Source organism: Macaca fascicularis, chromosome 10 (assembly GCF_037993035.2).
Source record: "Macaca fascicularis isolate 582-1 chromosome 10, T2T-MFA8v1.1".
Lineage (NCBI taxonomy): Eukaryota > Metazoa > Chordata > Mammalia > Primates > Cercopithecidae > Macaca > Macaca fascicularis.
The window spans coordinates 69,640,445-69,665,225 of NC_088384.1; the positions used below are offsets into that span (position 1 = coordinate 69,640,445).

The 24,781-nt window shown below is 54.8% G+C and overlaps 1 protein-coding gene across 9 annotated transcripts in view; it reads left to right on the forward strand.

Annotated features, from left to right (window-relative positions):
* The window catches only part of RRBP1 (ribosome binding protein 1), a 68,693-nt gene that overhangs the window by 28,704 nt on the left and 15,208 nt on the right, over positions 1–24,781 (forward strand). For 6 of the 9 annotated variants that reach the window (XM_065522734.2, XM_074004722.1, XM_005568288.5 and 3 more), the window contains 6 exons: positions 10,315–10,463; positions 11,616–11,738; positions 16,796–16,948; positions 18,042–18,160; positions 20,096–20,249; positions 23,748–23,886. In XM_065522734.2, the coding sequence (XP_065378806.1) occupies positions 10,315–10,463; positions 11,616–11,738; positions 16,796–16,948; positions 18,042–18,160; positions 20,096–20,249; positions 23,748–23,886 (837 nt within the window). The remainder of the gene's footprint in view (positions 1–10,314; positions 10,464–11,615; positions 11,739–16,795; positions 16,949–18,041; positions 18,161–20,095; positions 20,250–23,747; positions 23,887–24,781) is intronic. The other 3 variants (XR_012419113.1, XM_074004724.1, XM_074004725.1) reach the window with 1 other exon arrangement.

Genomic DNA, 24,781 nt, shown 5'->3' on the forward strand with positions numbered 1-24,781 from the left:
CCAGCTGCTTTGCAGCTCTGACTGTAAAGGACAGAGGCCCTGGGTGGGCTCAGTGAAGTGTGCACCTCTCCTCACAGTTAGTCTGCTTTTCCCACACACAAATAACACGAGCACAGGGGAGAGGCCGAGGGCGTGCTGGGCATGGTGGGCACGTCGCTGCATCTGGCAGAATTCCCACCACGGCAGAGCCAGTTATTGGTGGTGCTCTCTGGGTGCTTGGCCTTTTTGCCTCGCATAGGCGCTTCTCTGCTCCGGGCTCGCTCCATCACTCGCAGTCATTTCCCACCTTGTCTCTGTGCCCTCGGACGATTTTCTTGGTTTTCAGTTTGCCGTGAACTGTGGTGCCCGAGGGTATGAGGCAGAAATCTGTGAGTCCACAACATGGGTTTTCACCAGCGGCTCATGGAATTGGCTTCACCCTTGCAGCTACGTCTTACATGTGGAGTTTCGTGTTCCAGAATTAGTCGGATTTCTGCTTACCATTGGCGGCTGTGACCATGTTGCCGGGTGAGCAGGCCCGGATGAGACACGTTAGACTGCGTGTTCCTTGCTTTGTTGGAAAGGCTGCGGCGGCCCCCACTGGCTGCCCTGTACCTCCTTACCCCTCTGCTGGGGCCGAGCTTCCTGTCAGTCTGGGGCCTGCCATCTTCTCTAGAGGTCATGTGTGCCCAACCTGAGGCAACCGTAGGCAGAACTCCGGGTGGGCTGACTGGCCCTGGTTGTCTAGAAACACAGGGACCTGTCGGTGTGAGTGTGTTGGGTGGGAGGGGTGAGGTGGCATGAGGGCTGTGCTGCAGGGATCCGGGAGGTGCTTGGGAGTGGGTTCTGGATCACCGGTGTGGAGCAGGCCGGGACGGGAGTTCCTCCCATGAGTCCAGGAGGCCTTGACTTGGGCAGGGAAGGGCTAGAGTCTAGGGCTGTGCTGTCCCATATGGGTGACACTGGTCACATGGGAGCATTTAAATTATCACCTAAATTAGTCAGAAGTAAATAAAAGATTCCATTCCTCAGTCACACTAGCCACATTTCAAGGCCTACTAGGCACACGTGGCTAGTGGCTCCCCTTACACAGTGCAGAGGCAGATCATCTCGGCCAGAACAGAAAGTTTCCCACAGCAGTGCTCTAAACAGGACCGTTGGAAAGGAGGTGGCCTCTTAGATCACTGGCAGATCTGTGCAGCCCTGTGTGCTGTTGCACACTGCTCCTGCCTGCTTTGTTCTGGCTGCTGTGTCCTGAGTACAGGGTGGGGTGAGCTGTCTGACCTCCACATCACAGTAGGATGCTGCGAGGGGTCACAGAGGCTGTGACTGGCCCATAGCACATGACAGATCAGCAGCAAAACCAGATCTGGAGCTGGGCTCCACCAGAGACTTGAATGGCTTCTTCAGTCTTCCTGGCCTTATCTGTTACCTGTTTGGTCCAGCAGGGCCCCCTCCTGACAAGTGTCCCAGAGGGAGACCCCGCAGGAGTGGTAGGCCCAGGACATGCTTTTGCAGACCCAGGCTGGGCCGCTTCCAGAACTTCTGCTCTGACTGTCCTCCAACAGCCGATGGGGGCCCTGCAGCAGGTTTTACCGCTTGTCCATGGCTGTATTTGACAGAGAACGCCTGCCTTCCTAATCCTTGCCTTTTACAATTTATTATTATATAAATATGTGTTTCCAGTAAACAGAATTCACAGTCTGGAAGCATGGAAGGTGAAAATAGAAAGTCTTTTTGCTCCATCCCAGTCACCATCCACTTCCTGCCGGGGGGGGCCTCAAATTCACTGTGCTCTTCACCTGGGCACCCACAAACGGGAGCTGCAGTGCACACTGCTGTCTACTTAACAGTGTGTTGGTGACATCTTTCCATATTGCACCTGCGAAACTGCCACATTCAGCTGCATAATATTCCCTGGCATGAATGTATCGCAATTTATTTAAATGACATTTAAGTAGTATGCAGCTATTTTGCAGCTAAAATTAATGCTGCAATGACGTACATACACTGTTGTGTGTCTTTACAAAGTAAATTCCTAGATAAGTGATTGCCAAGTCAAAAGGTGGGTACATTTTTAATTTAGGAAGACAGTGCTGCATTGCTCTCCAGAAACTTCCACAATTTACGATGAGAGGCCCACACAATTGTTTTCTGACTCAGCGCTCCTCACACGATGCTGCTGTGCTACTCTGGAAATGATTCTAACTTCAGGAAGTTTGGGGTGGAGGGAGCATTATAAACCCAGACGTGGGATAAGGAGAAGACCTCTTCCTTCGGAAAGAAAGGCACAAATTCTTTATTAAATGTTTGGAGAGGAGGAAATTGATGGCATCCTCGAGAAGTGGAAAGTCCCCAGAACGGAGGCTTCCCCATGTTTGGGGTACTGTCAGCTGACGCGCGCATCCAGGCTTTAGCTGGTTTGTTCTCTGATAGTTAACTGAGCACTTATGTACAGTGTCTATTAGGAAAGTCAAGTTTCTAGCACAAGACGTATGTGTATGCAGTGGTGTTGGTTTTTAAAAAAGCTATTTTTATCCCCAGATTGAGTCTTTGTTTGCAGGATTATGCTGGTTTGCCTCCCACCCTGGGCTGCACTGATCTCATACTAATCACCATCTGGGTGTTACACTGGCAGGAGAGCTGTCCCACCCAGCACCTGGAATCGAGTCTGGATCCTACAGTGTGGGCGTAGACTGAGGAAGTACATATGTACATTCTGAAGACCCCACAGTTAGCGTGAGCTCCAGAACAGTATGCTTTTAACTGGGGCTTGCTTCACTCATTGTTGCTGCTGGGTGGAAACAGGTGTTTCCTCCTTACCTCTGCTAGCACGTCACTCAGGGGATGTGGGGATGCAGGGTACTTGTTACACTCTTGGGGAGTCTGGAGCTCACCCAAGGACCTGTGACCTTTCTGCCTAACGGAAGGGGGTGGGTAACCCTAGGGGCATGGCACTTCTCTCTTGCCTGTGGGCCTGCTTTCTGCGGGGGCCCTCTTTCCCCAGCCTGCTGATGCAAGCCAGTTTTACTCTGTGGCCAGAGGGACCTTTGTGTCTTGGCCCAGGAGAACCCAGCCAACCTCCATGAGGTGGCAAACACTCAGAAACAGGCATTTCAGAGACCCATTCTTGCCACGTTAGATAAGTCCATGTGGGAAAAAGAGGCCACCTTTGGGAGGCAGGATTTTGGGTAAATGTTAGTATCTCCCTTTCAGCCTTCTGCGTTTTCCAGTTTTTCTATAATTTTTTTTTTTTTTTTTTTTTTTATGGAGAAGAAACAAAAACTCCGTTATTTGTCTCTAAGTCAAATAGGCCCTCGTTATATCAAAACTGATGGAACTCTCATCCTTCTGGGTGTTTCGAGGCAGCCCTGCATCCTCTGAGGAGCAGCAAGGAGGGCCTTGCTCCGTCTGGGTCTGGAATGAGGAAAGGCAGTGCCAGCTCTTCTGAGGCCAGGAGGAGGCCAGTGCCTGTCCCCGCCCTGGCACACAGGCACCTGGGACGCATTCATGAACTGAGGCAAGGTGGGAAGTTAAAGGCGGTTCCCACATCCTGGAGCCTGGCAGTGCCCTGGTGGGAGGGGGCCTGTGAGCTCCATGTTTAGTGTGCAGTCTCACCTAGCCCCCATTCTACCCCCACAATAGGAAATGCAACCTAAAATCCGAAGTCTTGTTCTGTAATCTAATGGGGCTGGGGTCACAGGTCACAGGGTATGGGGAAGAGTTGTCAAGCCCCCAGGAAACAGTATTCAAGGTGTCTAGTGTAGCAGGGCCCTCATCTTAAACGATTTGACTTGGTGATGGGAACACCCCTTGCTCCCGGCTCCTCACCCACCCACCCACACCTGTCTTCCCCACGTGTGCCTGCTGTGCTCCAGGCCCAGCGCTGCTTAGCACAGCCGGTGTGACGCCGCTACAATCCCCAGCCAGGTGTTTGTTCAGAGGTGCAGTTTAGGAGGCTGGTTTCCCTCGTGCAATTCTCTAAGGTGGATTTGAATTTTTACCTGTTTGATAAAGGCAGAAACCAAAGCTCAGACTTCCCAGAAGTCATGCAGATGACCAGCAGATGGCAGAGCGGCTGGTGTGGGCAGCCCCTCCCGAGGCCCCCGCCCTGCCCGGTAGGTGCCCCTGTGCCCTTCTCGCTGGCGGATGCACAGAGAGGTGTACACGGAGATCAAGTCAGATACTTTTTCTTTTGAACTTAACTCAGTTTCCCAGAGTCTGAAGCTCTGAAGAAAACTCTTTGGGGCTTAGGAGCCTTTATTCACTTTCTGTGTAAGTTCTTCAAACCCAACTTTTTCTTTTTTTCTTCTTTTTCTAAAAAAGAACAAAAACATCCCCTAGGGAAGCGAGCCAAGTATCAGTGTGAGAAGCTGCTAGATGAGACTCTTCCAGAAATCTCTTTTCAGTCACTTGAAAACATGGTGAGGCTGGGACTCCGGTCACTGGCCCCAGACGGCTGTGGTCAGACAGCCGGGGATTAAAAATCCCCTGCCGTTTCCTGCAGGCATTAGGTAGAGTCTTCATTGCTGTCTAAACCGTATCGTCCTTGGGCCAGCCTGTGTGCCCTGGGAAGGGCCTTGCCCAGAGGTCCTCCAGGAATTGTCTTTCTTTTAAAAATACTGTGATGTAGGTTTTTTTTAACTCCAGGTATAAAATTAGTTTTGTTGAAACTTGGAGGAAAAACCAAAACTTTAAAAGAGGAAAAGAGTTCTTCAGTCTTTAGGATATTTTAAATTCCATTAGATACCATTAAATATACAACTCCCCAAGTTGGTAGCTGATTACTTTCTTCTCCAACCAAAGGAAAAGGACTGATTAAAAGGGCCCGAATCGGGTTGTTCTTGACATTATTTGTACTTAGCTCCATTGCCCTTAAAGCTGCAGGTGTGACCGTTCGTGGCATTTGGAGCCAAGTGCAGCTGTGCCTCCTTGGCCTGCTTCCTGTCAGGAGCGCTGACCAGTGCCTGGGCAAGGCCGGGCTCTGTGGCCTGAGCTGGGCCTGGAGTCCACCGTTCGTGTGCTGTCCAGGGCCGGCCTCAGCTGTGGGCAGATGAGCAGTGAGTGAGAGCAGGAGTTGCAGTTTGCCTCCGGGAGCATTTGGTACATCTTCATTTCCTCCAGGGTCTCATAAAGCTCACTTCCCCCCACAGGCTCAGGAGGAGCCTTCATGGCCGCAGTCCAGGAACGAGCTGTTAGGGAGAGGCCAGCAGTGATGTTGGCTGGAGCTCCTCCCTAGAGAGCGTCTTGCGTCCCACCTTGGGGCGGGACCCTGAAAGGAGCCAGCTCTTCAGGTTGAGAGAGAGAGACGCCCTCTGGACTTTGGGTCAGCAGGAATGGAGAGCTTGTCCTCGGCCTCCTAATCTTGGTCTGCAGAGGCTGATGACTACCTGTGCAGTGCTGGGCGTCCAGGAGGCACAGGGGAGCCCGTTCCTGGGGCCCCAGGGTCTTCACCTTCTTAAAGCAGACCTGAGTTTGGGTGGGGTGATTGGGGATTGCAAGGTGTGGAAGGCATGCCAAGATTTCGATCTGGCTTTCTTCCCACAGGGGCAGCCATGCTGGGTCCCTTGGTCTGCACTGTCTGGAGTCACGCCTGTGCAGGCCCAGAGGCAGCAGCTATTCAGACTGCATCTGTGTGTCTGGGGGAGGTGCCCTCAGAACCTGATCTGGACAGTCTCTTAGGAAATGAGAGTTTTTGCCAATGGAGTTCTTCCCCAAGCCCTCAAGTGCACGCCGTTTCAGGTTCCACTGTCAGGAGTCCCTGGGTTGACACCTGGGCCTCTCTCCCGCCAGCTCAGCTTCCTGAATACTTGGGCCTGGACTCTGGTCCTGGGCTCTTAGGACCCAGCGGGGATTCAGGCTCTTAGGACCAGGGTCCGGGCCAGCTGGTCTGTCTGCTTCCAGCCGCATCCCCCCTGGGCATCCTGAAATCTTTTTCTCAAATTCAAACATTCCTTTCTAGGTATTGCTTATTGCCTACAGAATAAAATCCAGATTCTGAGGGCCTATGAAAACTTGGACCTAGTCCAACCTCAGGTGCAAACCTGACATGCTAGGGCCCAAAGGCCCTCACCGTGTCCATACCCAGCTATGCTTGGCCCAAAGCCTTAAAGCCTTTCTCGGCATTGCTGCCACAGTGGCTCTCCAGGTCCGCCTTGTGTCACTCTTCTGCTTTATGGCCCTGTGTCCGCTGCCTCTCTTGGCCACAGCCCAACCTGTAACTTAACCTTCCAGGCCCAGCAATTTACGGACTGCTGGGTACACAGGTGGTACATACTTTGTGTCTGGAGACCACCTGGCCCTGCCTGCCCTGGCCAGGGCTTCTGGGCACCTGTAGCAGCAGCTGGAGCTGAGCTGGAGCCTTTTGTGGGGCCTATCCCAGGGCTGAGGCGATAATCCCCTCCTATTAACCACCAGCTGTTGCCAGGGCTCAGGCGGCCGTTCCTGGAGTGGATCCGATAGCCTCTCCGTGGACTGAGAGAGCCGGGTGTGCACAGTGCAGGGGTGCGCCAGCAGCTGATGTGGGGGGCTGGCTGCCGAGTCGCATGAGGCCCCTTAGGGCTGAGATCCTCCTCCTGTGCCTGAGCCCTGGCCATGGGGGATCCTGGAAATTATACAGAGAGAAAAGCCTCATCCAAGGACGCCACAGTTGACAGAGAGAACACTACATGTCTGTTTGCCAGATGGGTTTAATTTTAGGTGCCTGAGCCTCCCAGCGTGGGCGCAGAAGGGAGAGTTGTTTTGAAATTTGGAGTGTGAGGTGCATTAGCTGAGCTGCTGTGAGCTGCTTGAAGGCCGGCCATGCTGATTTATTTTGCTGTGCGTTACCCTGTGCCAGGCATGGTTCCAAGCATGTTGCAACTTAATCTTTCCAGCCAAGCTGTGAGAGGAACAGTGATCATCCCCATTTCGTAGGCAAGGAAACAGAGGCAAAGGAAGGTTAAGCTGCTTGTCCAAGGACACAGGTGGGAAGGAGCTGAGCTGGGATTCGACTCCAGGCCACCTGGTCCCAGAGGCCTTGCTCTGACCTTGGTGCCCCACTGCCCAAGGACAGAGGTGACCTGCAGACTGGACGTGGCCTACGGATGTGTTTCTTCATCTGTGCATTCATAAATGAATGAATTCATTCTTTCATTTGTTTTTTATTGAGTTAGCTGTCAGCAGTAAAGGTGAGAAGATAGCACTTAAAAATCTCATTTCCAGGCTCTTAGGCAGGCCTGTGGCTCTGAGGATTCTGGCTCAGATTCCCCCACGGGAGCCATCACCTGGAGGTGAAGTGCCATGCCCAGGGCCACCCAGCTCAGGAGAGGCCACCCCCCTGAGCCCAGGCCTATGTGGTTATTTGTCACACTACCTGTCCCATTCCTGCAGGGCCTGACCCCTGGGTTGTTGCTGTGTCCCCTGCCAGACAGAGGTCTGGATTATCCATCAAAGTGAGACACTGGCCTGTGTCTCTACTCTGGGGTCTCCTGCTCCCTGGTCTCTCCCCAGGCCTCCTGGCCTGTCCCTCTCTGGTATTTCAGACCCACCAAGATGGGCAAAGCATTAGCCACAGGAGCAAGTCCTCAGTGAGCCGAGCTGTTCCAGCATTCACTGCACCCTGGGCCTTTTGAAGTCCGTGATTTCACAGACTAGGTGTTGAGTCTGACAGACTTAGTTTAGTGTGTTAAGATTTCACAGTTCAGAAGATTACTGGTGTCTTCAAGTATTTGCTGGAGCCCTAAGTGATGTGCTGGGCTCGCCCGTTAGTCTGTTATTTAAATGCAACTCATCTAAAGACCCAGAAATCCTGCCTCTGCTTCTGAGGGCTTTCCTTTTTTCTTTCAGTTGTGCTGCCCTTGATTTGGGAACAATTGAGACAGCACAGTTTTTACCTAAAATACTTAGTGAAAAATGTTTTGTGAAGTTATAGCTCTCTAAAAATAATATGAAAGGTAGTGTTTGTATGAGTGTGGCAAAGGCTGTGAAGTTTCTGGGGGGCCATGAGGGATGGCAGAGGAGAGCGTTAAAATTTTGCTGTACGCAGCTTTGCGTTCGTTTCACTTGTTACAAGTTTTTTTCTGTTAAGATATCTAATAGAATGGAATTACATTAGAAAGTTTTAATGAGAATGCCACTCCGAGAACAGTCTCGGGAGCACTCTGTGGACGGAGCCTGCGAGGGGTGAGCATGTGGCCACGCAGACCCCCGTGCAGGAAGCGGCGTCCTAGAGCGCGGGCTCTCCAGCTGCCTTCTCCAGATGTTTCCCCACCCGGCAGTGCAGTAGGGGCCGTGGGGTCTGGAAGGGTGGTCTTTCAGGAGAGCGTTCAAAAGAGGCCAGAGCTCTTGGGTCACTCTGGAACCTCTGTAGGACCAGGGGCTGCCAGGAATTCAGCAGGGGGCACTTTGGGAGTCCCCGGGTCTGGAAAGGAAGGAATAGGCCAGCCAGTCCAGGAGAAATAGAGTGTTAGCGACACACGTGTGAGCCATGGATGCGACGTGAATGTTTTTAGCCACATTTAAAAAGGCAAGCAAGAAACAAATGGACTGAATGTTAACGATATATTTTATTTGACGCAGTTTATCCAAAATGTTGTTTCAACATACAATCAATATATAAAATTATTACAGATACTTCACATTCTTTTTTTTCATACCAAATCTTCTAAATTCCATGTGTACTTTCCACTTGTGGCACATCTCGAGTCAGGCCAGCCACGTTACAGGTGCCCAGCAGCCACACGCGGCAGGTGCCCAGCACATCGGACGGCACAGGAGGAGACTCCTCTGAGTCAGGAGGGGAAAATGTCTTTGCAGCCAGCAGCTAGACGCTGCCTGAAGCAGCTGCCCTGCCCAGTCTGTAACTACAGAGGTGTCTTTGAAACAAGTGGCCTCTGTCTCCTGGAAAGTGCTGGCAATAGACACGCACCTGCAGGCTGAGGGGGAAGGCGGGAAGGCTGCGAACCGAAATGTGAACTAACACGGGGGTTTCTCCTGAGAGTGCACCATGCATGCTTTTATTTTCTTTTGGCTTTTGGGTTAGAATTTTCTCGTGTGTGTGCATTAAAATTACTTTATATACGTACACATATTTCGGTAAAAAGAAGGTTGAAGGGGCATGCTTCTGCCGGGACCTGTTTTCATGGCACCCATGAGCTCTTAGGCCTTTGGTGTCAGCGTGGTTATTTTTAATCTCCTGAGCCTCACCAGAGTAAGAAGTTAGGAAATAAAGGTGCTCATAGCAACCAGCTCGCCCACATCCCACGTTCCCCTCATTAAGGTATTGTGCCAAATGCTTTGACTTGTAATGAAAATATTGTGACTAGTAAGTGAAAACATTGTGACAAGCCAGAGAATTGAGGGTTGCTATGGAAACCAGCCCTCTCCTTTGTCCTCCCGAGGTGGGCTCAGCTGAGGGGACTGCTGTAGGCCGGTCCGCTTTCTGATTTGGCTCGTTTTTGGTGCTGTCATTCAGCTGTGGAAGAGTCCAGGCACTCAGGCGTGGCATCTTGGTTCACCCTTTCTTGCTTCCAAGGCTGCATTCAAGCCCCAGTGAGAGCAAAGCTCTGTGTGTGTGTGTGTGTGTGTGTGTGTGTGTGTGTGTGTGTGGCAGGGGTGGGAGGGGCTCGGCAGTTTTAGTTTTCAGAAGTGACGGTTGGTTGTTGGCAGATGGCTTCCCGTCCTCCAGGCAGTCACTCATGGACTGGCGAGTGGACAGGCCCGATTCTATAGGAACCCAGCCAGCCTTCCCTCTCCCAAACCTGTCGCTGCTTAAGCTTCATCCAGGGAGCTAGAAATAGAGGGTTTGCACCGATGTGTGGGATCAGCCTCTCCTTGCCTTCCGTGCCCCTCCTGTGGCTGCAGGAGTGTAGCTCTGGGTGTCTGTGTGTGATGGACAGTGGATTCGCTGCCCAGTCAGGTCCCACAAGGCCACAGAGCTCAGTCATGGCCAGTGGGGAGAACCCTGGTGAGCCATGCAGGCCGAGAACAGGACCAGTGCATTTGTGAGAAAAAAGGAAGGGAGAAAAGCCCATGGGAAAAGTACGCCTTGCTTAATTTTGTTCCAGGCCAATCTTGATGGTAGAAATAAAAAAAAGAGGAGCTCTACTTCCACCCCAGCCTGGGACTTCTATGGGTGAGTTAGGACGGGGCAGGGACCCCTCGTTGAGTCAGTTTCTCAGTGTCCTGAAAGAGCGGGAGACACTGGAGCCGACTCGCCATGCTCAGCCTGCCGACCCCAGGCAGTCGGAGAGCTCTTCTTGGCTGTGACCGGAACCTTCTTGGTGTGATGGGCTTTGCGGCCGCGTGTGTTGTGGCATACACCTAAGTCTCAGCTCCTTCCCTCTCGCTGCACAGGGCCCCCAGATGCCGATGGCCCTCTCTACCTCCCCTACAAGACGCTGGTCTCCACGGTTGGGAGCATGGTGTTCAACGAGGGCGAGGCCCAGCGGCTCATCGAGATCCTGTCTGAGAAGGCTGGCATCATTCAGGACACCTGGCACAAGGTGGGCCCACCCTCCTGCTGGCCACACTCAGAGGCCACTGCAGCTGGCTAGGGTGGTTTTGCCCTTCCCCGTGCCTCTCCCCTTCAGGGGCCAGTGAGCTGCAGTGGTTACGTGGGTTCTGGGGCCCCATGCCTCCCACCACCCCAAGATGCCTGTCAGGATGGCCACACGCACCCTGCCATGCCACAGAGAGAACATTCATAAAACAGCCTCCGCTTCTTTTTCTTGGCAGAATTCTGCCACCCTGAGGGATCGCTTGCAGGTGCTTGGTCTTCTGTCAAGCCACCCATGGCCCGGCTCCTGAGATGATTAGGGCCGGGGCAGGGCTCTGTATTGCAGGGGATCTAGGGAGCTGGGGCCTAGCCAGTTTGTGGCCACAGCTCAGAGTGTAGAAAGGAAGGTATAGGGACACACTGTGTGGGGCTCTGAGGTTCCCCCGCCCAGAAGCGCCCCTGGTTTCCCTCGTGCTGGTTCAGAGGCTAAGCGCTCTGAGCTGTCTTGTGCCTCTGGCCAAGAGCTGTCCCCAAGAAGTGCTGCGTGGCACATTCCTCCACTGGAGTCAGAGTTCAGGGTAACTTTGCTGGAGAATTTAGTGGTTAGAGATGCTCAGGTGTGTCCTGAGGCCAGCGGGGTCGCTCCCTTCCTGGCCATACACATCCTGCATAGTCTCAGTGGCACTGAGAGCTTGTCACTCGTCACTGGGGGCTCTACTGGGTATGAGTGGCCATAGGAGATCAAGATGACCAGGGAGAGGCCTGGCTCTGCTCAGGCCACTGTCCCCAGAGTACCCGGCCCCCATGCTACAGCCAGAGGCCTACAGGCTGCACGCCCGGCTCAGGGAGGCTCCAGGCCAGAAACAGTGGCCAGCCACCCCTCAGAGGAGCTGGCAACACCACACTCCTAAACGCCACTCCAGGGATCCAAAGCCTTTGGCCCTGACAGTCCCAACACACACTGGACCTGGGGACCCGGCAGGCTGATGGCTGAGGCAGGGCGCCTTTCCCCACAAGTATCTGGAGTCCCAGTGGAACCCTTGACTCAAAGCCCCTGCTCTGCATCATCAAGACCTTGGGCCTCTGCTCTTATCCAGGGTCGGGGGACGAGCCAAGTCCCATTTGTCCCCTCTGTTAACACATCTCTGGGTACTTCTAGGCCACTCAGAAGGGTGACCCTGTGGCGATTCTGAAACGCCAGCTGGAAGAGAAGGAAAAACTGCTGGCCACAGAGCAGGAAGACGCGGCTGTCGCCAAGAGCAAACTGAGGGAGCTCAACAAGGTACAGCCCAAGTGGGCTTAGAGATGGCTTGTCCTCCCCCGTCCTCTGAGGACCCCCGCCCCATTCACTGTGTATCCCGGGCTCTGAGATGCTCAGGCCTGCCTGGAACGTAGCTGGCTGTAAGGCCATTGAGTAGGGACTGCTGTTTATCTGCTGCCTAAAGAGCCAAGGGCCGGTGGCTCACCCTTGGCAGTGCTCGTGGCTCTACGAGGTGGTGTAAGAACGCAGGGAAGTGAAGCAAGGGCTTGGAAGTTAAGCAGCGTCAGTTTGTAATGGGGATGGACCAGACCTGGCTTTCACTAGACAGGTCCTGCAGTCACAGGCCAGCTTTCTAGGGGCTGTGCCTGGAAAGGAGGGTGCCCACAGTAGATTCAAGGTTGTTTTCTTGAGAATTGTGCAAAACCTTTTGGGGAGGGAGCTGGAGGGGCTGCTCTTCTCCCTTTTGCTGATGTCAGAGGAGGAATGTGCAGGGAAACCCTGGCTCCCCGCATCAGCGGATGGCGTGGCAGGTAGCATTTGCACTCTGAATGGCAGTCGGTGATGGGTTGGTGCTGTAGTAGGACGGGGCTGATGGCACGTTGAGATTGTGTTGTGATCCATGGCATAGGGGCTGCTCTTCCCACCGCAGAATTCACCAGGGTCTTTCCCCACCTCTCTGCTTCTGAGGGTGGGCCCTGGTGCCCCAGCCTTCCTGGAGGAAGGGCAGGGTGAGGGGCCTCCTAGCCCTCTGGGACTGGTCAGGCCCTGTTGAAAGCCATCTTTGCCCCATGCAGCACCGCAGGCGTGCTCTTGCTCTCTCCCTGCCTCCCTGCCTTCTCCGTCCCGGGCAGCGGGCGCAGAGAGAGGGCCTGGATGGTGGACTGTCCGACAGTGTCTGGGCTACAGCCCTTCCTCTGGGTGCCTTTGTCTGCTCGAGCACAGAGAATTGGAAGTAAGGCAGCCTTACTTTTTGTCGCAAATTCAGGGTCACAGCTCTGAGCCAGATGGGAAGTTCACTGGGTGGAGGACGGGCAGGACCAGAAGACACACCTTAGATGGCCACTCTTTGATGCTGTTCCCAAACCCGCTGGGGTGGTAGAGTATCTCCCTGGCTGCATGCTCAGGGCAGCCTGGGATCCTCATTCAGTACCCAGCCTCCTCGGAGACCACTGGCCTTGGCTTTTAGGTGAGGAAAAGGTCAACGGTGCATGACCTCCCTCCCACCCACGCCCTCCTCCCTAAGCCGGAAGAAATCCTCTTGGGCTCCCAAATGCTGATCTGTGAGGACCCCCATCAGGCTCTGCCAGTGGCCCCTCATCTTCAGACCTAAGTCTGCCCCTCAAGCCCTGGCTCAGCCGCTCACCCTGCCTCTAGCCTGACCTCTTCCCTTTCCCTACCTGTGCCCCGACGTGCTGCGCCCTTTCTTGCCTCCTCTGGGGCTCTCCTCTTGCTCTTCCCTTGGCCTCTAATGCCCTTTCCCTGCTTAGATGTCTGGACATTGTCTTCTTACTCTGGCAGACTCAATTTGGTCTCCCTCCCTCAGGAGCCTTCTGGAGCTCCCGTGTTCTGTTCTGCACGGAGGTCATTGGTACAGTTAGGCATCACCTGGCTGCATCTGGCTCCTGTCAGCCCTCGAGCCTGGCAGGGCAGATGCTCTCTGGCGGTCTTGCCTGGCTCAGCCTAGCAGACCGCCAGTGAACAAGTGGCCACCGAGGGCCGCAGCTGAGGGGAAGCCTGGAAGCATTTCTGAGTATTTTACATTGTCTTCTTGCAAATAGTAAAATGTTTGTAGTCGATGCCTTTGGCTGTTTCTCTTCCCTATGCTCGTGCTCTCCGTTGAGAGTCCTGAGCAGAGCCGATGTGTTTACCTCATTCTTTTTTTTTTTTTGAGACGGAGTTTCACTGTTGTTGCCCAGGCTGGAGTGCAGTAGCACAATCTTGGCTCACTGCAACCTTCACCTTCTGGGTTCAAGCAATTCTCCTGCCTCAGCCTCCCGAGTAGCTGAGATTATAGGCATGCACCACCACACCCAGCTAATTTTGTATTTTTAGTAGAGACAGGGTTTCTCCATGTTGGTTGGGCTGGTCTCGAACTCCCGACCTCAGGTGATCCGCCTGCCTCGGCCTCCCAAAGTGCTGGGATTTTGGGACTGTGAACCACCGTCGCTGGCCTGATTACGTCATTCTTCTGGTAACACTGCAACTGCCCAGCACTGCTGAGGGAAATGATCCGAGGCAGTAAATTCCTGAGAGTACGGCAGTTCCTCTTACCTTAATCCCCCTCTGGAGCTGGGGAGACGGATGGAACCTGTATTTCTTGTTCCAGTCCCTTCGACATGTTTTCTTTGTCCTTGTAGAGAAGTTTTTATAGTTGAAAAGAGTTTTCATTAATCTGTTTCTTGGGTTCTGATGCTGAAGGCATGACCTGGACATACTGAGAAAGAACGTTTGGATCATCTGCCGTATCCGGGTCTCCTAAATGTGCAAAATCCCAGCAGAATTGGGTTCAAGGACCAGTCCAGACACTGTCTGCAGGAGTTGATGGGCTCAGACGCCCCTGAGAAGTCTGTCCTGGCTATCTGAGAATCTTTGGGGGGTTTGGGGAATCCAGGCAGAGCTCCAGTGATGTAGCCAAGAAGGCACAGCTTTCTGGAAAAACGTTCCAGCTGTCATCTTCCCGGGCAGCAGAACCTCTATGCTGAAGCCACGCCTCAGACTGGCCCCATCCTGGGCTTGGTCTCATGTTCTGGCTTTAGGGCCCAGAAGGAGATGGGGCTGTGAATCAGAAGGAGCCCCCAAGGCCCTCTGGGACCCACACAGAGTGTACCTGGGGGTGGGGTCATGGGAGGAGTTCCTGTTACCAGGCCTTCTTGGTGGAGGTTGCTTCCTTGCTTGGCTGGGGAAGCAGGTTGGAGGGCTCTCTGCAGTCCTCAAAGCTTACCCCGTGAGGAGCCCCACTACTCCTAGGGAACAGAGCCCGGAAGAAGCTGGGACAGAGTCACTAGCCGATGCTAGTGATGGTGCCATGCCTTGTCTTCTTGTGCACCGGACCCTTCCACCACCATCAGGAATGCTTTTCAAGAACATAAATCAGACTCTTGCAACTGAATTAAGAATTTGACAAGCCGAAGGAACCCTGGCATTCTGAGCTCTTTGAAGAAAAAGAAATCATAAAAAAAGAAAAAAGAAAAAGAGAAAAGAAACCATAGAGAGCTCAACAGCTGCACTGAGGACAAGTGACTTTTCTGTGCTCTTTAAAAAGCCAGAGGCAAAGGAGGGGGAAAATGCCATTGAATCCCGGCGGCCTTGGGACCCTGACCCCTAGGAGATAGAGGTCTGCAGACCCTGAGCGGGGTGGACCTTGGAACTGCACGAGGCCTGCCTAGGGCTGGGAAGGGTGTCTCCAGGTGGCAGAGGAGGGCTGAGGATGACCCGAGTGTGGCTTCCCAACCTGCCATCCATGTGGCTGTGGGAATGCCTGGTCTCTCTGAGCTTTGGTTTCTTCGTGAGGCTGGACCATCTACTTGGAAGGGCTGTTGTGTGGAAAACCTAGCAAAGACAGCGGCCTCCTCTCTGCTGGTGTTTGGAGGCTTCCAGCCATCCCCACCACACCCATCTGCCAGCAGTGGGCCGGTGGGGCTGTGCATGTTAGAGGAGGAAGTGCAGAGGGGTCCTGGAATCACTGCTGAGCTGTCCTCCCTTTCCCCAGGGGCTTCCCGACCCACACAGAGGGGCAGGCGTCCTCATTTTTCCCCTTTCTGGGAACCCCTTGTTCTTGTACAGTCCTAGGTTCAGGCCCCACCCCTGCCTCTTAGAGCTGCTCCCTAGCCTTGGAAAAGTGTGTCCTCTCCAAGGCTCTGTGACCTCAGCTTGGATAGGGATTGTAATCCTCGTCTTCCAGAGAGAATTAAATGGGACAGTGCTGGGGCTCAGTGTCAGCTTCTCCCGCCCCCTACTTCTGTAGCTAATCAGTGAAGCGGACCTGCAGGCTCGTGTGGACCTCTCACCCCGGGCAGAGCCAAAAAGATGATTGTCTTTGAAAAGTGAGGCCAAGGGTCCCAGGAGGTCCCAGAGAGTGCCAGGAGCATGGAACAGCACCAGCACCCAGTGGCTCCACCTCAGGGTTCTTTCCCATCTCAGGCAAGAGGGACACTCTGGCCTTTGGGACGGGCCTCCCTACAGCCCTGGTCTGGGGAGGGGGCGGATTTCCTCACTCCTGACCCACTGCCCTGGTCGGAGCAGCCTTGACGCTCGTGGGACGCTTGTGCCCTGGTGGCCCAGGTCTGCTGTGTTTGCGATGTGTATTCACACCACATCGGTGCTGGACTGTCCAGGCCTGCTAGACAGGGAACACCCCCTCACCAGGGGCTCATTGTGTCAACCCCTTCCTTCAGTTGTCATCTTGCCTCCCTGTGACTTCTGGTTGAGCCATCCCTCCTGGATGACATGGACCATGGCCAGCCGTCCCATCCTGCTGTGTCCCTGCCTGAGATACCAGACACCCCAGACTCGGCATCCATGTTCATCTGTGGGTATCTGGCACTGATCGGAGCCGATGTCCCCCTGGGTGGAGGACAGAGCGACTGCCTGCAGAGACCCATGCCCTACCCCAGCCACGGCGGAATGGGCAGCTGGCCCCACCCCCACCCTAGCCATCAGGGCTTGGCCTTTCTGTCCTGACGAAGGCACTTGAGGAGAAGTAGGTGTCCCAGGGGACTGGATGTTGGTGACTGAGTCAAGCCGGGGTGTTGTCATCACAGCAGGGCCGAGCCAGTGCCCTGGAGAGCCAGGGACAGTACCGCGTGTCTCTGCTGTTCCTGCTGCGTGTGCCACCTCCACTGTGGCCAAGGCCTGACGTGGAGCCCACAACCGGCCAGGGCCAGCAGGGTTTCCAGGGATCCCTTGTCTGTCAGTGCTCCCGCTGCCGCTGGCTTGAGTCTGTCTGAGAACCCGGCCAGCAGGAGGGGTCTGTGCTCTGCTGTCCAGCCTCCCAGCCCGGGTGATGCTTTTGCTCCTTTCTGATAGGCTCCTGCCCCTGCAAGGCTCACCGGCCCCTCTCTCTGCTACTTTCCCCCCAGGAGATGGCAGCGGAAAAGGCCAAAGCGGCAGCCGGGGAGGCCAAAGTGAAAAAGCAGCTGGTGGCCCGGGAGCAGGAGATCACGGCCGTGCAGGCGCGCATGCAGGCCAGCTACCGGGAGCACGTGAAGGAGGTGCAGCAGCTGCAGGGCAAGGTAGGCAGTGGCTGGCGGGGGCATGGGATGGGACAGGACCCAGTCCCGGTCCAGGACGGAGGGAACCAGAGAGGCCCAAAGGGCGAGACATGAGGAGTGGGTTGAGGTTGCCCACAGGGGTCTGTGAGGTCTGGTCAGGTTTGGGGGTCCAGGGGCTGTTGCATTTGGCTGGACAGCGTCTGGCAGTCCACTGTGTGTCTATAATGTTAATAGCCAGGGAGGTATGAAATACATTTGAAAGAACACTTTTCCAAAGAGCCTCGTCTCAAATGGCCAGCCCTGTTTTCCTACCTCCTGGGTGCCTGTGAAGTTGTCACCTTTCACATGAACCTGGAGAAATGCTGGCTCTGTCTTCTTTCCACATGGTTGGGAGGATCCCATTAATACCAGCGGCCTGAAAATCGTACAGCTCTAGCGTGGGGCTCCAGGCCAGCCCTGGGGGGCTTCCCAGACTGGCCCTGTAGTCAAAGCCTGATCCCTGCCTTCTGAAACCTACCCCCTGCTCATAGTGGGCTCAACCTCCTCTCTGCTGCATGTCTCAGGACGTGCCGGAGGTCAGAGGGCAGGAAACGAGGCTTCCTAAGGGGGGTTAGAGGCTGTGGCGATGTACTTTGTCTTAGAACAGTCAACCATAAATTCTCATCAGATGGGTTTTATTTAACCCTATATGTCGTGAGTTACTTTCCAATTTGACCCTGGCATAACATTATGTGACAAAGAAGAAAATAAAAATATTTTACCTAAAAAAAAAAAAAAAGAACAGTCAACCATGTGACCTTGGAGGCAGATGTTGATGGCGCGTGTCAGAGACCCTGGCCTGAGTATTCAGCCTCGGGCAGGCCATGAGCAGTGGGGAGGGAGAGAGGCGTGTCGCTGGGTGTGGGGGGTCATGCTTGGCCTCGAGCCCCTGATGGTGGAGCCTTGCCATTTTCAGGCCTCTTGTTTTATGGGATCCTCTCAACCTCCAGGTGGAAAAGGTGGTGCCTTCTGGGGGTTTTCTTTTGTGGGCTGTGTCTTCACTAACCACGACTCAGAAGTCAGTTCTGTGTATGAGGCCGAGCTGCCTCTGATGCCCTTGCCCGTGACTTTCCAGATCCGGACTCTTCAGGAGCAGCTGGAGAATGGCCCCAACACGCAGCTGGCCCGCCTGCAGCAGGAGAACTCCATCCTGCGGGATGCCTTGAACCAGGCCACAAGCCAGGTGGAGAGCAAGTAAGCTGAGCTTCCTGCCTCAGCACCTTCCCAAGGGCTTTGAACGAGGAAGGCTTCATGAGGCTGCGGCCAGGGCAGCTGGCGCGAGAGCCAGGCACGGGCCCTACATGTATGCAGAGCCGTCCTGACCCTCCATCTCCTGTCTGGGTTATGGGCCCCTGAGTCTTCCAACAGGTGGCCCAGCGTCCCTGCGGTGGCTGGTGGTGGGCCTTGACTGTGCCTGGAGCACGGCCTCCTGCTCTGCAGCACCCTTGCTTCAGATGCGCTGGTACTAGGGAGGGTTTCCAGCACACAGGCCCCAGCCGCCTAGCGGGGTTCTCATTTCAGTGTTGTCTCTGAGCCACTGAAGCACTGGAGCCCATAGCAAGTGGGCCGGAGGGTGCACTTCCCCTCCAGAGTTAAGTACAGCTACACTTCTGCTTCCCTGATTAGAGCGTTACCACCCCAGTGGCGGCCCTCAGGAAACCCACTGCAGCGTCTTTTGTTGCACATTTCTTTGCCTTCTCTGGGCCCAAAGTGTCCTGCAGGGACTTGGCAGAGCTCTGTGTTATCCCCAGAGCCTCTGCTCTCACCAAGACAGGGGCTGACCACAGCAGAGTGCGCCGGCAGCACCCTTAGTCCTTATGCTGGGAGTCGGGTCAGGGGAAGTCCAGTGCGGGAGCTGGAGAGGGAGGGGAGCCGGGCCAAGTGTCTGTTTTGACTGTGGCTCCCTCTGGTGTGGAGTGAGATCCAGCAGCCACCTTCCCCTCTGCCTGTCCCCTCTGGGTCCCCTTCCTGAGCCATCGGCTGGTTGGAGGTTTGTGGCTGCTGTTTCCTCAAAAGCCACAGCAGAAGGCAAAGGGTGGGGACTGAGAAATGCTCTGGTGTCTCCCCACATAGGATCTGCTGTGGCCTCATTACTGGGGAAGGCTCTAAAGCCAGGAGACTTGTCACGCTGAGGCAGTGGCCCTGCCAGTCCAGAAGCTCTGGCTGGTGGGTGGCTGTCAGCAGCGGGATGTGTTTTCCCAGGCCCACTTCAGAGCTCCCAGTCCCTCTTGAGGGTACCACCCGGCCTCCCGCCTCCCTCCCAGGTCGCTTGAACCTTGGCCTTGTGAAGTATGGAACTGATGACCCCACAGCAGGCTTTGGTGTGGCCTCCCCCGTACAGATGAGGCAGCCCGAAGTCAGAGAGGTGGAACCTGCCACCCGCCAGGCAGCAGAGCCCAGCTAGCCTCAGCCAGGTTTCCCAGCTCCGCCTGGCCTGGTGCTGCGTCCCAGGGTTTGGGACAGTCTTGTCTGGTGGTGTCCCTTGGCTGGACGGTCAGTCCTTGGCATTGAGGCAGCGTCTGCTAGCGAGGGAGTGGCATCCTGATCACACGCTTCACGCTGGAAAGGCAGGCCTCCAGCTGCCCCCTTTTCCTTTAAGTCTCCTTCTGGAAGTCCAGAACATTCCTCCCAGCTCCTGAGACCCAGCTTTTGAAGTGCAGTCCTGAAGGGTCTGTTTTGTAAGCACCTCAGGCCCTGGTTTCAGGCAGCCTCCCCAGCCTGGGCCTGGTCCAGTTGGCCAGTGAGAGGGCGCGTGGACTCTGTGGGCTGCTGCCTCCAGGGGGTCAAGGCGGGTGGGTCTTCGTCTCGGGGCTGGTTTGCAGCCAGAACAGTGTGTTGCCGTTTTCTGTGAATTTCTGGCTGTTTCTGGCAGGGGCTCCCGTGGGATGCTTTAGTGCACATTTGCTCTATGCTGTCTCTAGTTCATGCACTATATGGGTAAAACAGTGTCTTCAACAAAACACATGCTGAACCCCACGCAGCTGATAATGGAAAAGTGGCTTTGGTAATGGCTTCACGACGTGGGCAATTGCTTACTTACAAGAGAGCTGAAGTCCTGGAGGGAGGGCTTGGACCACCGATCCCATCACTCTTTTCTTTCCATCAGTCGGGCTGGTGACTGTCTTGCAGGCAGAACGCAGAGCTGGCCAAGCTCCGGCAGGAACTCAGCAAGGTCAGCAAAGAGCTGGTGGAGAAGACGGAGGCTGCGCGGCAAGATGAACAGCAGCGAAAAGCTCTGGAAGCCAAGGCAGCTGCCTTCGAGAAGCAGGTCCTGCAGCTGCAGGTGAGCCAGGGCGGCGGCCACCTCAGTGCCCTGTTCACTGCCCAGCAAGCCTGTCCGCATAGCAGGGATGGGTCCAGACTGGCCCTGCCGCACTGGGCACCCGTTTCTAGCCTTGACTGGGACAGATGACGGTGTCCGCAGGGCTGGGGCTCGAACTCTTCACCTTAGTCTCCTTGGTAGTAGTGATAGCTGGTAGCAAGTGGGAGCTTGCTGTGTGTTAAGCACTGTTCTGAGCATTTTACAAGCATTAACTCAGCCACTTTTCCTGGTAACCCTATGAGGTAGGCACTGGTAGTGTCTGCATTTTTATCCATAAGGGAGTTTGAGGCACAGAGAAGTTCAGCAACTACCTCAAGTTCACCCAGCCAGGACATGTCAGAAGCAGAATTTGAACCCCGAGTCTCACTCTGGAGCCGTGTTTTTCCTCCCATGCTTGTCCCCACTGTGGTACTGCAGCTCTGGAGCAGCCAGCTGAGCTCACAGGCTGTGGACACAGCCTCTGGCTTCAAGGCCAGTTAGGGTTTCTTCTTTCTCAGCCTCTGGGTGTGGCCTGGAGGCCTGTTTTCCCAGGAGGGTGCCTGTCCTCCTTCAGAGGGAGGACGATTGTCCCCCTGTCCCCAGGGGAACACAGGCAGCATGCAGTGTGTTTTCACAGCCCACAGGCCTTGTCTGATGAATTCCCGTCCCTCTGCTGGCCTGTGTTGGGCAGGTGGATCCCACATAGGGCTGTTACCCAAGGCACGAGGCACCTTCATGTCATGCCCACTTTGGGTTTAACTTTTCTGGATAACGAGGAGACCCCAGTGACCCCAGGGGCTTAGGACCCTTTTTCTGTCCCATCACTGAAACCAGGCTGTGGTGCGTGGGGGCATTAGTGCTGCCTCTTGGAAGGAACTAGAACAGACACGAAATTTTAAGAGTGATGTTTGAGCGTGTACAAAGACTAAAAGAGAACGTGGACGAAGAAACAGTTTGAATTGAGGTGGAATTGAGATGGATAATTTGGTGTTTTCTGATGTTCGTGTAAAGCAGACCCACTCAGTACAGTGAGATGAGAAACTGTGGGGTGGGCCTGCCTATGGTTATGTTTTAAAGGCTCCCGGATGGTTGTGGTCCATCTGGGCCTGGAACTGGGCTTGGTTTGTCACCATCTCGTGTCATTCCTGCGAAGGATCTAGCCAGGGCGCACAGGCTCCCGGTATCTCCTGTCCTCTCCAGCCTCAGAGTCCTTGTCCACAGCCTGGGGCTGGGCAGAGGATTCCCTGCTCTCCAGTCTGACACCAAAGATTCTGTGCCTGTCGAGTCTGTGATTGACAGTGAGGCCTTTGGCGCCAGCTGTCAGGTTCAGGTCCTGGCTCTTCTACCTGCTAGCAAGTTATTTCAGAGCCTCAGTTTCCTCATCTGTACTATGGGCAGGACAGTAGGAGCTGTCCTACAGGGTGACTGCGGGAATTAGCCATGCTCTTACACCCAGCGCGTCTAGGACTAGATCAGTGCTTTTCAGAAAAAGAGCTCAATGTGACTCTACAAAATTTCATTCAAGGTATCTCCAAGTCAGACTGGCGGTTGAGGTTGTAGAAAGTGTCTCCTTTTTGCTGAGGTGAAAATGGAGCTCTTTCCATATTGTGACCGTCCTTCCTTTGCCCGAGGCCCCTTCGCTGCCAGCCAGCTTTGCAGGAATGAGGGCGGGGGGGCCTGTGCTGACCTTGGGTCCTGGAGCACTGGCATCAGGGAGGTGCCCTGCCCCCCATTGCCTGTCTCTCCCCGGACGACCTCTTGGGGTCTGCTTGGAAAAAAGTACCCATTGAAGGTGCCGATGACATCCTTCTAGAAGAACTGAATTTTAGAAATCCGGGAGAGTCTTATGAAAGTCCCCAGCCGGCCCGCCCAGCCATGGGACCTGCTTCTGAAATTGTTCAGCGTGATTGGCTGTGCTAATGACATTCTCTTCAAGGCAAAGACAGTTGTCATCTCAGGTCTTAAGATGGAGGCACGTGGTTTCCATGAAAGATGTGAAGCTTGGGGCTCCTGAAGGTGCGTGGGTTTTTGTTTGCTTGTTGCTGGAATCAGAGTTCTAATGAATGTTGGTAACAAACGGAAGAGCATGTGCGGTCCGTCTCCCTGCAGACTGAGCTGGAGTCCCTTTTCTTAAAGAAAAGAAGCAGCAGCAGCTGGTGTGTTTTCTTCCGGTTGTGCAGTGACCCTGCCCTGAGTATCTTGGTCGAGGCAGAGGTGTGAGGGTGTTGGAACCAGTGGGTGCAAGGCAGGCTCCTGCCGGGGACGCTTGGCAGAGGAGAAGCAGGTGTGCATTCTGGGAGCAGCTTGCAGTCACTCCTTTCTTTCCTTTCCTCTCTAGGAGTTGGAACTGAGTCATCCCTGCTACGTTCTAATGCAGAAAGCACTGCCCATCCTAAAGCTGCCCCCAGTTTTCACTGCACAGTACACGTGAACCACGGCCTAGTGCCACATCCTTGGCGATGGCTCACTGGCTCCAGCTGCGCCTCTGCCTGGATGCTGCTCATCTGAGCAGTTCCCCTAGCTCCAGGTTGTGCAGCCACTGCCCTAAAAGAAAATGAAAACGCATGTGGATGGGATCAGCTTGGTAAAGCCATTGACGAGGGATAACTCCCAGCCTCTTCGTCAAACAGCAGCTGTCTGTTGATGCCCCTCTTACCTGGTTCTGCCCCTAGACAAGCTTGGTAATGAATAATCAGTGGTTGGACTTTTTGGAGAACTGAGTTCTCCAAAGGGTTGGTTAAATGGAGGCCTTGGCCAGCACTTCTGCCCCAGTGTGTGGGAATCCTTTGCAAGTGGATGAGGGTGTCCTGTGGAGCACTGATTGGGACTGCCAGAGCCTGCCTGATGCTGAGTCGGGAACTTGGCAAACATTGAAGCTCTGTGTGGCTCGTAAATAAGGGTGCAGTGGGCCTGTCTGTCCTGAGTGAGGAAATGTCTCTGAGATACTTTTGAACCATGTGAAATTGCCATTTTTGTAGGTAAAAATGGTCAAACACTGACAATTTCATGTGGTTCCACTGAGAACTAAGAGCACTGCCCTATAGCGTGATCGCAGTGGTGCACCGTGCGTGTGTGTAACACATGGAGCTGCAGGTGGGAGACCCACCAAGCTGTCCGCCTCTGGGAGAGGAATCGAGGACTGGATTGGGAAATGTTGCTAGTTTACTCTGAATCGGTATCTTTGGGCTCTTGCAGTAACCACGTCTTCATGAATCACTTGAGAATACAAAAATAGGGACTCAGAGAAGAACTGGGAAATGAGTGTGGGTCCCTGGCATCTACCTTCTCTACTTGAAAGGGTGCTGGCTGAGGTGAAGCCTGTGCGGGTTCTAGACCTTGAGAGATGCATTTCCTTCCCGCATGGACCAGAGACTGCATGGGGCTTTGGTGGGGTAAAGAGCTCTGTCTGCCTCCATCACAGAGCCGATGAGGGCCTGGTCCTTCCACATCCTCACCGCCCCACTCCCCTGCCCGTCCCAGGCATCCCACAGGGAGAGTGAGGAGGCCCTGCAGAAGCGTCTGGATGAGGTCAGCCGGGAGCTGTGCCGCGCGCAGAGCAGCCACGCCAGCCTCCGGGCGGACGCAGAGAAGGCCCAGGAGCAACAGCAGCAGATGGCCGGTGAGGGCGGCAGCAGTGGGGCCAGGGGGTCAGTGCAGGGTGCGGGGTCTGCATGCCGGCCCAGCCCCACTTCCAGTGCCAAAACTCAGTGGGTTAGGCCTGTTGGGTGAGGGCAGCACGGATATCTTGACTGCCACTCAGAAAGTCAAAGAGTAGGGGATTATGCCCAGTCTAGGGGCTGGCGGGGGGCACAGTTGGCTTGTAGGTGCTGTCCAGAGATGCAGAGGTGGAGCTGCGAGGATGGGACCTCCAGGGGCTAGAAGTGGAGGGGGCAAGGCCTGTGAGGGCCTGGTGTGCGTGGGGGTGGAGCCTGTGGGGGCAGAAGTCACTGCTTCCCTCCCACGCCTGGGTCCCCATTGGCTGTGGGTGAGCCAAGGAGGTCCTGAGGCATCTCAGCTAAATGTGTGTTCTGGGCCTTTCTACTCTCCCAACTCAGTCAGCTCTGGAGGCCAGGTGGGATTTACCAGCCTGTGGTTCCCTTGCTCCAGTTGGTCATGGAAAGGGTGACAGGAATGGAGGGCCAAGAGCCTCTGGAGAAAGGGAGCTGAAGGTGCCAGTGAGGGGCCCCACAGCCCTTGGCTCACCAATGCTTCCCGAGCCACTCCCCGGGCCAAGCACCACCGTGGCTGCCGGGCTGGGCTGGACTAGGGGGTACACGGCAGAGTCACCTGCAAGTACAGGGTTACACAGCAGGGCCGTCTACACAGGGACTGTATTCAGGGCAGGGTTGGCAACTGTTTCTGTGAGGGATGGATGGTGAATGCTTCTGGCCAGTCTCTGTCACAACTGCTCAGCTCTGCCACAGTGGTTTAGACTGGGCAAAAGTGCCCATTAACACTGGGTGAACAGGGGCCTGGCTGTGTTCAAAGAAAGCTTCATTGATACCACCTGGAAA